General features: G+C 34.9%; 1 protein-coding gene across 2 annotated transcripts in view; it reads right to left on the reverse strand.

Moving 5' to 3' along the window:
• Positions 1-13,254, reverse strand: part of LOC121380926 (integrin alpha-4-like) — an 81,731-nt gene that overhangs the window by 23,148 nt on the left and 45,329 nt on the right. For both annotated transcript variants that reach the window (XM_041509965.1, XM_041509964.1), the window contains exons 12-18: positions 10,689-10,895; positions 10,082-10,251; positions 9,476-9,595; positions 6,162-6,652; positions 5,256-5,439; positions 4,393-4,524; positions 3,504-3,623 (exon numbers count right to left, since the gene is read on the reverse strand). In XM_041509965.1, coding sequence (XP_041365899.1) covers positions 3,504-3,623; positions 4,393-4,524; positions 5,256-5,439; positions 6,162-6,652; positions 9,476-9,595; positions 10,082-10,251; positions 10,689-10,895 — 1,424 coding nt within the window. The remainder of the gene's footprint in view (positions 1-3,503; positions 3,624-4,392; positions 4,525-5,255; positions 5,440-6,161; positions 6,653-9,475; positions 9,596-10,081; positions 10,252-10,688; positions 10,896-13,254) is intronic.

The following is a 13,254-nucleotide window of genomic DNA, read 5'->3' on the forward strand; positions in this document are numbered from 1 at the left end:
GTTATCAAAATGATCAGAATAAGGAGTTTAAATGGTGTATGTTTGACTAATAATAAAGCTATGGTAATTTCAGTGTGGTTTTAAAGAAAGTGTTCTGATGATTTTTGTATTTTTGATAGAATTCAAAGATAGTAGACATGAAACATACTGTTTCTTTAATGTAGCACATTAGAGGCACTAACCAGGTAACCCTAGTTATGTGTTTGGCTATTACACTTCTTACCATTAAATTGCACATTACTCACAACTTCTTACGTAATTCAATGTGTTTGTTCCTCCGTTTGTAATAGCATCAAGTGCAGAAACAGAAAAGATCAGTAACTTTGTAAACGTTTTGTTGTTCGTGTTAGCGATAATTTATCGGATCTGATCACATTTGTTTTCACACAAATATCCTCAAATAATTCCGATACGCTAGTTTGAAATTGCAATACTGCAAATACATATATTATTCCAAAGCATTAACTTTATCTAGAGCCAATACTTTACCTATATTAACAACTGTTTGCTTGGTCATATCGTTGGAATAACTGAAAAACTGTTTGTGACATCGGTATCAAAAATGCATGGAATCCTGGAAGCTCTTTGAGGGGTGTATTGGTGGGATTAACGTGCCTAAGACATTCTGCGTTAACTTTAAAGATGCCTCTCAAGAAATTGTTGTCTCGAGTCTCTACAGACACTTAGAACTTTCTTTGCTTTCAAACTACAGTAAGACCCTTCAGAAATCTAGTTACCTTACCAGTAGTCAGAAGGAAGCTACACTCACAACAATTCATTTGATACTGTTTTAGAACTCTGTCGAAAAAGTTTTTTCACATTTCACAAAGGATAGAATAATTTTTTTTTTTTAAATGTTTTGAATAAAATAACTGGTTTAGAATGATATGTATTCATTGTGTATTTCAAAGAAGAATAAAAAAAGTGCATACGAATTAAGGTGACGTGTTTCACGCTTGATTTGAAAAACTCACATGAGCTGCACTTGTTAAGCGTGTGACAATGACGTGCTATAATTTTCAAAATCATCAATTTCAATGAGTAAGGTTTATGTCTAAATACAAAACAAAACAAAGTTGAAAAAGAAACCAAAATTGGTAGGTGTATAAAAATCAGGCTTATATAATTAAAGTTGGGGAAAACATTCAGATTTCCATTACATCAGGGAAATACTCCACACAGTACAAGAAAAAGTTTATCAACAACACTGAGCTCATACACAAGAAAGTTTTCATCTTCTCAGATGTTCTATCTGTCCTCACAACTCAAATATCTCCAAAATAAAGTCACGAATGAAGTTGCTACTACTACATGTTACACTGAGCTGTGCCACTGAACAAACAATAATACAGTACATTCCAGCTGAGTGCAACATCCAAGGAAATGAGGAAGCAGATACGCTAGCAGAGGAGATAAAATGTCAACTGGTCCAAGATAAGTGACAAATCACATGTGAGGAGATGAAGGCTATAGTAAAGTGCTCTTGTAAGAGGCAGTGGCTACAACAACGAGACCATAAAAAGGAAGGCTACCACAAGCTTTGATGAGGCGATGAAAAGGCCACCGTAGACCCAACTACAACATGCATACGGAATTCAGAGTAGAATACACTCCCCAATGACTGTGTATTATTCTCTGCAATATTGTCCCACCTACCAGGGCCAGAAAAAAGCAGTTGGACTTCCATATAAACCCTGATTCAGACACTATTCACCTCTGGGAAAACGTGATGCACAGCAACATTTGTCAGAGTTACTGGGGATCCCATTTGAAGAAGAAAGGCCGTACAATACCAAATAGTGGTTGATTCGTTGAATCTCTATCGAGGGCCTCGTATATAGATGTATAGCCACTTCCAAGGAGATCCTTTACTGAACAATATACCCTTCATGCATTGCCACAAAGATGACTGCCACTCCAAGACTAGTTTACTAAATAAATTAGTACAGGGCAAACCTCATTAGAATAAATATAGCTGTGATGAAATGCACTTATGAATCACTGTAAAAACAGTTCAGCTGTTACATGTTTGACTATCAGTCTGCTGGACAAGAGTTCATCTCAGGACAAGAATTCATCTCGCTTTCCCCTAACAAATGTTTACTTCAAAAAAAAAAAAAAAAATTGAATATTAGGGTTTGGATTTGTGTCAGTCAAGAATACATAATTAAATTTCCGTTACAACATGAGTTTGTTCATTTAAGAATTGACCACAATTATTTTTTGGTTCATGCAAGTATGAACCGAAAACATGATGTGCACACTGTATGACTCAGCGTAGAGGGTCATACAGAAGTGTGCACATAGTTTTTTCGGTTCATACTTACATGAACCAAAAAATAATTGCGGTCAAATCTTATAATTAAATCTATATGTATACTTTAATAATACATAACTGAATTTATTTTCTTTAGCTTTAAATACGTCTGTAGTATTGTTTGTGTAAACTTCATTGATACTTATGTCACGTAAGAATGCAAACGTTAATTCACTATTATTTGAATCAGGTGATTTTTTTTTAAATGACGTCAGTTTTTAAATTTCGTCATTTTGATAAGCGACGCCTTTTACCCTAGCTGCTGGTGTGTGCATTTTTACGGATCATTTAGTTATATTGGAAGGAATTGTCCAATTCGTGTTTTTTTAATGTGAATGAAGGGAACGTGTCTAACATTTATGCTGTCAGTGGAACCGTTTAATTTTCGCCAAAAGCTGTAGAAAAACGCATACAAGTATGTTACAGGCGTGAAGTTTTCTACATTTCTTTCGCCACTGACCTAGTCTGATTTCATGATTAGCGAAGATTTTTTGTGAGTGGGGTTTCTTTTTAAATCAGTACGTATACACATCTACTCTGCTATAGCATTTTCCATTAATTTATCGTATACATTTTTTTTTATTGCTTTTGTATCTTTCATGTGTGTTTTCTTCAAAATATCTTAATATGGTTTCCTGAATGATCTGGCTTGTTGCACAAAAGTAGTGCGAGTCGGGGGGGGTAGGCATGTCTTAATTTGTTTCGGTTCATCGAGATATAAACGAAAAAAAGTAAGCACCTCTGGACCAATCAGATTGCTGTAAAATGTATAGACGCAAAGAAATTTTTTATTATTTCTTGATGAACGTAAAACTAACGTTGTCAGGGAAGGTCATACCTAATGACGTCACTTTAAATTGGTAGTTTGTCTTACTGAATGTTATTGTTTAAGAATCAAAAAGTAATTCAAAATAAAAGATGAACTTTTAGTGCTATTATTAGTAAGTATGTTTCAAATTTAATGATAAGTATTGTCTGTTATTTCTTTTACGTTCATCTTGGTATGAACAGAAATAAATCATCCGCAAACTTATGTGAGAATGGCTTCGCCGATTCATACAGTTTGCTAATTATTTTTTTGTTTCATACCCCGATGAACGTAAAAGAAATAACAAACAATCCTTAATAACATAACGTTCATATTTCGTAACCCAGTATCGCTACACACATTCAGTATCCCCAGTACCTGTAATTGTTTTATAATGTCCCGTCTGATGGAGATGTTGATGCTGATGTAAATACCGTTGTCGCTATGTATATGAGGAAGCTCGCATGTAACATTTGTACACATCCCAGGCGAACACACCTGAAATACAATATTGGAAGGAAAGGAATGTTTCTTTAAATAACGACATCTTTCACCACACTTTAAACTTTAGTTATTTCTTATTTGGAATATGTATGTTAGTACCACATTTGGTCTACAGTGAGAGGAATCTGCGGTATATGTTACTCCTACGGAGATGTAACCAGGGATCTGTTATATCTACTTTCCTATCAAAGGACAGTACTAGGACTAGCAGTGAATGCACTGTTGCGGGTCAACGTTTATGACGATTTACCAGTTTTCCACAGAGTTATGACCCTTCACTTTAGGAGATACGAAAATGTGTTGGGCCAGGTAGGGGACATGTATTGCTTTAACAGTACTCTCAGAATCCGTGTTGTATCTAATAAGATAACTTTAGTTATTGGAGTGACTTCTTTACACACCTCAAAACATTTTCGAATACAAATCTTGTAGGTTACCTGGACTTCACTTTTTCACCATTGTCATAGATGTGTTTGTTGTGCGTCCCCGTTGTTGTTGTCATCAATCAAGTCTTCTGAGGGAAGATCTTATATCTTATAAGAAGTATTTCACGAGGGACAGGTAATCAGTTTATAATTATATTTATATATCCAGCGTGTTCCTTCAGCCAACAATATTATATTTCGAATTAAACTTGGGTCGTTCAACAGTTTTCTAGCACTTGAGAAAACATAAAACATTTAAGCTCTTGCATATCAACATGTACCTATTTATCGAAACATTAGATAATAAACGAATGTATTGATGTCATAAATTGTTTTACCATTTTGACTAGTTTTACTGGTGCAGCTGTGGGTTCTGCAGACCTGTGGATGATCGTATCTGGAGGTGAAAAAGGCAGCTGGCGTAAAGTGCACGCATCTTTAACTTCTGTGTCAGTGTTCTCCACCTTCATCTAAAACACAGAGCTGAATTTACGAAGCCTGTTTTCCTTAAACGCTGCTACTTAAGCATTCTAAATGCAGGCAAGCCAAAAACAGGCTTTGTAAATTCGGCCCACATTTTTTACGACTCTTAACATCAAGCAGTAGATTATGTGCCTTTGACATAATATATGGAGGTACAATTTGTTCAGCACTATAGCTATGTATTTTAATGAATATTTAAAACATAAAGTAGTCTCTTCGAACACAATAAGACCGAAAAGAAGAACTATATTCAAAATATATTTTAATGAGACTTTCATCAACTTGATATAAACCCATGTGAAGCATGTGGTCTTTGACACGTATGTCAAAGGCTGAGGTTGACCGTTAGTAAGAGAAAGGTAGGTCTTGTAATCGTGCACCTACACAATGGTCAGTGTACTCACACTGGCTTGGAAGTGGTACCGGGATTCAAATCAGCTCAGACCACAGTACCACCTCAAAAGACATCTTGCATTTTCTAAAAATACCTTTTAAGGCGAGTTGCTTATCTCTGCATTCCATCTTTGGTTATAAATCATGCAATAAGAACAAATATAAATAAATAAATAATTAACAAAACAAACAAAACCCACCAACTCATTAAACTTGATCCTTTAGCGTATACCTGGATACTGGATACATCAATCCACTTGGAATTAATTAATTAACAAAACAAAAAAACCCACCAACTCATTAAACTTGATCCTTTCGCGTATACCTGGATACTGGATACATGAATCCACTTGGAATATGGCAGCAGAATAATAATAGATCCGTGAGGGAACAGACTGGGTCCAAAGTTCTTGATGTCATAGATGTGTTTGATGTGCGTCCACGCGTCCCCGTTGTCGTCATCAGTCGGGCCTTCTGAGGGAAGATCTAACTGACTCGGCAAGGACACTCTGAATAACAAGAACGTGCAACATGGAGATCCTAATAACTACACTAGCACGTCGTCTATATGCACAACGATTAGCACAAGTATGATGATAGGTGCATACGTTGATAGATATTACATACATATGTTTTCAAAGGTAAAAACTGTAATTTTTTCACTCCTAGTGGCTTGAAATTCGTCCGGCATACCTAGTGGAACGAATGGGACAATCTTTTCCAACTAGATCAAAGGACATTTCTCAACAAAATGGGTAGTCTTCGTATTTTTAGGGAAGTTTGGCAACAAAGTCCTGCCCTAAGATAGAATATATTTATTCAAGTAGTTTATGTATCAAGCAGTCATCAGCTCAAATTTTTTAATGTCTTCCAAAATAATTTAATATATTACAAATTGACCTTGTCAAACAGTCACTTTGTTTAAAATAATAATAATAATAATAATCATTGGCTGAATGAGTTTAACTGATACTATCAAATATTCCTACACCTGTACAGGGCCACACCTTGCAGGAAGCAAGACTTGCTTTTGGCTACCTCAGCAAATGTATGAAAAAACGTGTCTTTTTTAAGTGTAAAAGTGTCCAGGTTACTTTTGATGGTGAAGACCCTGAATTTTGTGTCCTGACTCTCTTTCACTGATCCACATTTTAACACCGTTTGACCCTGCTATGATTATTATTATTATTATTAAGTAATATATTGTGAGAGACAATATTTCTGTACATACTCTGTGAGCTGCAGTTTGCTCTTCAGTCTCACCGGGATGGTGACGAGATTGGCATTGTCGCTGAGATCGCTCTCCTCGCTCGCCGTCGTCACCTCCACAGTGACATTGAACGACTCCAAATCATACGACCAGTTTATGACGTAGAACCGCACGAACAAGATGAGCACCTGCCCTTGCTGCACGGGCTCCTCGACGTCACACTCTATGACGCTAGTCTCATTGTCTTGGCCCGCCCTCTGTGGCAGACACGCGACCTCTGCTGTCCCAGACAGGACTCGCAGACGACTGAAGCTGACAGAGTCTGGGAAGATGAGTCTCACCATGGACTGGTACGCGGTCTCCCCAGTGTTGCCCAGGTCAACCTTCAGGTCAAATGATGCTGAGTCGTCCAGCACAAGGTAGCTGTCCCTTCCCGAAAACTCTGGTTTGACGGTCATAAACAGTGCAGATTGACATATGTCATCCATGCCACAGTCTTTGGCAAATTTAGCCTAAAATATACAGTTTACTTAAATATAAAGACGCATTAGTATGTAACGTGGGAGATGGGGTAGGAAATAGGTCATCAAAATAAGTAAATAATAAACACAAAAAATATATATATGCTCAAGTGGGTGATCCCCCCCCCCCCCCCATGTCTGTCTCTCTCTCTCTCCCTCTCTCTCTCTGGTTGCATAGTACCAAAGAAGAGAGTTCCGTGTCAAAGTTCGACATGCACCGTCAAATATTTACGGAGTAAAAGCAGCTGTGGGTGTAATTAGTAGTAATATGTGACATTGATTATTTGTGCAAATACTATTATCCATTGACAATAAATAAATACACTTTTATTTGTCATACAGTTGTTATGCAGTATATACCAGAGGTTGAAACTACTGCGGGGTACCCCCCAAAATGGAAGTGCAATTTTCAGCAAAAATGACGGTTGCTATTAAAAACATTAATTAAATCTCTTAAATGATACGTGACCCCCCATTTTCTTGCAGGTAATTAGATGTGAGGTGCCACACTTTCTATTGCTGTACTTACTGGGTGTGTTGAAACGCTGCTTATATCAGTTTTATTAGTAAACGTTAACATTATCGGCAATAGGAATTGATTTGGTCTATAGCATATATTCACTATATTATCATTATTTTATATAGTGTGCCATTTACTGTTATTTGACAGTCATAATTGCTTAATTAGGTTACATTCAGGCATGGGAGTTCATAATGACCTTGACCTTGGCATTAATTTACTGTGCACTGCTGAGAATAGAGTTTGAAAAAAAAGTCTGTGCTGACGAATTGGAGATTTTGGCCCATATTTTTTACTTAAAATATTTTAAAGCTTATTTACCCAAGGTGATGGACATATCATATAACACTAATCTTATTTAGGATAATAAGTCTAGGCAAGATGAAATAAGCTATTAGTAATAATTCATTTTTATTTAAAAAATAATGTTAGCTGATATTAGGTTAATCTCTTAGATCTCCATTAACAATGTGTATTTAAATGCAATTGACTCTGGAATGACTATATTTAAATAACCTGATTTCTGCTGTAATTTTAACATACTTCTTAGGTTGGTGAATTATGTTTTAGGCAAATATGGAATTTTTAACAATTGTCTTTGTGAGTTTGGCAAAAACATTAAGATCTACAGAAGTGGGTTCTGTGTAGCCATTTTGCATTCTCTTCTTTATTTGTACACAAATATAAGCTTGGCAATGATAACTTCAGGTCATTTCATTAAATCTTGTCCATATAGTCAGTGAGTTTTCTATAGTAAAGGGTATTTGAAGTATATACCAAGTACAAAAGCAATTTTGACACATTTGTTAATGTGTTAGTATTATCTTCCATTATTACCACACCTGTAAAGCTATATTTTCCAATATTACTATGTAAATGATTTGTTACATTACAGATTGTAGTAATGCATACAATATAAACATTATATTCAGTAAAAACAGAACATAATTAAAGAAAAATGACTTTCGCACACTTTTGATGCTTTGAATGTGCTTTTCTTATGACAAATAAAAAATAAAAATGTAAAACCCTAATAATAACTCTAGATATGATACATGTCTGTAAACACCAATCACTGGAGATTATTAATAAAATATCAACAGATAATATTGGTAGCTGTCAGTGGATTTAATAATGCATATATAAAAACCAACTAGGCTGACGGGTTTGAAAATATTGCATTCAGTGACTTGACATCCAAGCATATTCCATACCTTGGGTGTTTTCCCCACCATTATGTGTACCACATTAATTTACTACTATTTGTGGATGCAGTGGTGTGCATTTCAGATGCCACATGTAATATGCTTTTTTACTAGTGGAGTTCTTATCATATGCCCATTAAAGTCTTTCAAAACACAGGGTCACTGCAACAAATGAGTTTTAAGGTAATTATGTATTGGAAATGAGAGACTCTGACTATGCATGCACACACTACATATACAACTAAGCATACACAACCAACCCATAGTATGTATCTTCAAGAGTAGTATTTTTATTTATTACTTGTTTTAAATATGATACATTGCATTTGTATACAATTTTGCATAACACTGATGCTTCCTGAGGTGTACATTAAATCAGGTTGCACTGTAGGAACAACACTTTCAATTATGTTGTCACATCATATCAGAACACAGAAGATCCTGATAGTCATGAAAACACCCAATTAGACACTTTTTGAAAAATAATTTTTTTTGGTATAGGTTGCATAGTACCAAAGAAGAGAGTTCTGTGTCAAAGTTCGACATGCACCGTCAAATATTTACAGAGTAAAAGCAGCTGTGGGTGTGACTGGTAGTAATATGTGACATTGATTATTTGTGCAAATACTATTATCCATTGACAATAAATAAATACACTTTTATTTGTCATACAGTTGTTATGCAGTATATACCAGAGGTTGAAACTAATGTGGGGTACCCCCCAAAATGGAAGTGCAATTTTCAGCAAAAATGACGGTTGCTATTAAAAACATTAATTAAATCTCTTAAATGATACGTGACCCCCCATTTTCTTGCAGGTAGATTAGATGTGAGGTGCCACACTTTCTATTGCTGTACTTACTGGGTGTGTTGAAACGCTGCTTATATAAGTTTTATTAGTAAACGTTAACATTATCGGCAATAGGAATTGATTTGGTCTATTAGAACTCACTCACTCACTCTCACACTCTCACACTGTCTCACTCTCTCACTCACTCTCTCACTCTCTCTCTCTCTCTCTCTCTCTCGCTCTCTCGCTCTCTCTCTGTTTTTGACCTACAGATAGAAGATAATTCACAGAATACCCACCTGGGCAGCGATAGTTGTAGGATTGTACATATTAAGTACTGGACACAGGTCACACCCTGTCTGTTGAGGAACTGTCACGCTAACCTCAATCTGAAGAGGGGTGATTAAGTCACGACTTTTCTGAAAGTGGCATATTCCACAAAATGTGTTAAAATTGCAAATCCATTTAGATCAAAGTGGACATCAAAACTATACTCCATTTTCTATGTCCATTAAGGCTTTAAAAACCTACTTTCTATGTACATTTTCAGGGGCAAACACATATTTGTTTCTAACAATGTTATCTTTATATTTATGAAATGTACTACCTAGTGTAAGAAATGAAAACACTATTTGATTAGGACCCGGTAGGTGTAGAATTTTCATATTAATCAATGAATCAATTAATTTGCGCCTGCCATAACCTGTCTAAAATTCTTTCCAACAGGTCTGGAGTAACTGACAATGTTCCTAAATTGCATTTGTCTTATGTTGTAATTTATTATAGTCTGTGGTTAAGATTTAAATATTCAATACAATAACTACAAAATCTTAAAAAGCAAAGCATGTTACATTGTAAAAACGAATTAATAGCATAATATCATATAAGTAATATTATACACGCACACGAGTAAACACGGTGAAGTCCGACCGACAAATTGCAGAGCCGCGGCGCAGGTGCAGAATTTCTGAAAGTTGTTCCTCTTCATTTCCAGTATTTTGATTAAATACAAACAGTCGCCGACGTTCGTTTCGGTTGCGTTCCAGCGTGTCAAACGTCATCGTAAATTCAGCATCTGGTCAACAGAAATTGTTATAGCTGAAGTATTTTACAAAAATCCCAAATATTTTAAGATTTAATTTTGTACACGATAGTGATTTAACCACGTTAATGTTTTCATAATAACCTATCTAAAATAGACTTCATTGGCGCGAGCACATACGCGCGAGCACATACGCGCGAGCACATACGCTTGCACACACACACAGACGCACACATTCATTAGCCACACAGATAAGATCTACTTGTTTTAAAAAGTGGGGGGTGATGGGCCTAGGTAATCTGTCTGCACTGCCTTGCATTCGATCGCGCCATAACACTCCCGCATACACATGTACGCACAATTACTTGCGACCCTAACGAAACTTTAAGGCTTAGCTATGCCAATGACAGTTTTTGAGTTTGATTTGCAGCTGTGTGTTACCAAGGGGTAAAATAAAGAGGTGGACCTACACATGTTATCGTTCAGCTGTACACCAGTGTATTTGAAGCAGACGACAGGAGTAATACACTGTGCAGGCGCTCCTTTGTAGAGACAGTTGGCGTGGTTTCCGGGATCGATTACTGGAGGCTGTAAGGACATCTGTATGTGGAGGTCAATAACAGGCCTAGACAACAGTAATACAGCATTATCAGAGGCATACGCTCCTACAGCAACATCTGAAACAGAAACAAGATGTACAGTGCTAGTCTATTGTTAGGAAAGGGAACGACACTAACGATTGTTAGGTGCTAGTCATGGCTAGTGCTTTATAATATAGGAGAACATGTATTTGTTGAATGACACCTCAATCTACGGCTTTTTTTTACAATAAAGGGACCAAATCATGATTCGGTATGTTATGCTATCCTACAATGAAATATTGTGGCCCAACACATCACTGTTTGGTTTGTTTTGATGCATATGGGTCACAACTAACTGTGTGGAGTATTACAAGTCTCTCATTTCAATACAAATTGCACAGAATCAATTAGTGGGTCAAATTAGGGTACTTTTTATCGTTATACATTTCCATTTTAATTTTCACTCAAATCATCCCTTTGTTGTAAAAATGTAATGAACATATGTTAAAATGATTGGTTTGTAGACAATTCAAGTCTCTTTAAAATGGGAGTTATGTTATAAAAATTGGTCCACAGAAATATCTACATGTTAACTATAACATTTTATTATTTGGCGATCAACACTTAACTAATCAGGAAAATATAGGCATTTTTAAATCCGTTCATGACTTTATTGTAAGCACTAAACGTTTTGTAACTTATTAGCACTGTTACATTTCTCTACCTGTATTATGTCTATGTTCGTACCTTTCCTTTCTGTAGCTCACTTTTATGTTATTCATCTACTATTATGTTTTATTATTATTATTGTTAGTTATTAATTGTACTTTGTCTGTCATCTTGTCAGTTTGTAAAAAAATGTAGGGAAAGGTTCTAATATAGGCTTGTAGCCTGTCGACCAATCCCATCAGCAAATGGAATAAAATATTGTTTAAACTAAAAATCAGTCATCAGGTTCAAAAGTTATTTGAATTATGTAAATTTACTAGTATAATTCGTTATGCTTTTATTTTTAGAACATGTCTATAATTCACGCCATATGGACATTAAGTGTTTAACAATAAAGTGAAATTAAATCATGTTGCAGTGAATTTGTAATTAGTATTTATTATTTAAGAATGAAAAGTGCAATAAGTTTTAATGTTAGAAAAGGTTAACAAAATTATGGCAACTTATAAGTTTGTCAGAAAAAATCTGTAGTGTCCGTAACTATCTAATAATTTTTGACTTGATCAAAAGAATTCTACATCCATTTGTGGTTTACAAGTCACGTGTATGGAGAAACTCTGAAAGTAATATAAATGTGAAGTAGCTAAAGGATGTATAAAAAAAATACAAAATTTTGTACTTAAAGTTTCTTGTATTTTATTTTGTAAGGTTAGAACATGTTAAAAACAAAACAAACATAAATAATATAGCTGAATTTGTATTTGTCATTTTGTATTTGTTATTTTCATCCAGCAATTTCACCCCTGAAAATAACAAAATTATGACTAGCAGGACATTCGTCATGCTGAAAATATTTCTGAACTGTGTTGAGTGTTTAGCCAATGTTTAACTTGCAGAAACAATTAAGTTCACAATGAGACATAACAATGAAGGTAGAATTCTACTAATAACTTACTACAAGGGGTGCTTTACATTCAGTCGGGATTCTCTGTAGTGTCCGTAACCGAACAATTAATATAGAAACTTTGTGTAAAATGTAACTCTCCGACAACTAAGTGATTAAAGTCAGCAGTAATACCAGTAACATATAGATTTCATATGGATATAATATATTTTTGAAAATTACCATTTTATCACATATTTCTTTCGAGTTTAAGGTGAAATTTGAATGGGAAAAAAACATTTTAGTCAAATCTTTCCCAACATTTACTTTTACAAACAAGTCATATATAGTAAACAAATTAAATTATGTACACTGAAACATAATACAAGCAGCAAGCTTGATTCTCACATCTGAAATGTTAATATTTTAAATATTTGTGGTTATGAACACTACCAAAGTCACAACTGGCCATGAACAGTAGATTTGCAGCTGATGAAATGGAAACCATTAATAACCATCTCAAACATTTTAAAACATTTATTTTTACAAACAAGTGATATATAGTAGACAAATTAAGTTACACTGAAACAGTCTACAAGTAGTAATCTTAATACTCACATCTGAAATGTTAATATTTTGAAAATACATATGTTCAGTTGATTGGTTACGGACAGTAACAGATGTCACATATCTGCCCATAAACAGTAGATTTGCAGCTGACGATTCAAAATGGAAACCATTAATATTTTAAAACTGTATTTTTCGTTGGCAGATGAAAAAGAGTGATAAATTTTTTCTCAGTGATATTAGCTGAACAAACTTTTGTACTTACAAACTTTAAACATTCTACTTTAGAGAAATATATATTTTGAGAACCACAATTAGACTTTATTTTTGGACCCA

This window comes from Gigantopelta aegis, chromosome 9, assembly GCF_016097555.1.
Source record: "Gigantopelta aegis isolate Gae_Host chromosome 9, Gae_host_genome, whole genome shotgun sequence".
NCBI lineage: Eukaryota > Metazoa > Mollusca > Gastropoda > Neomphalida > Peltospiridae > Gigantopelta > Gigantopelta aegis.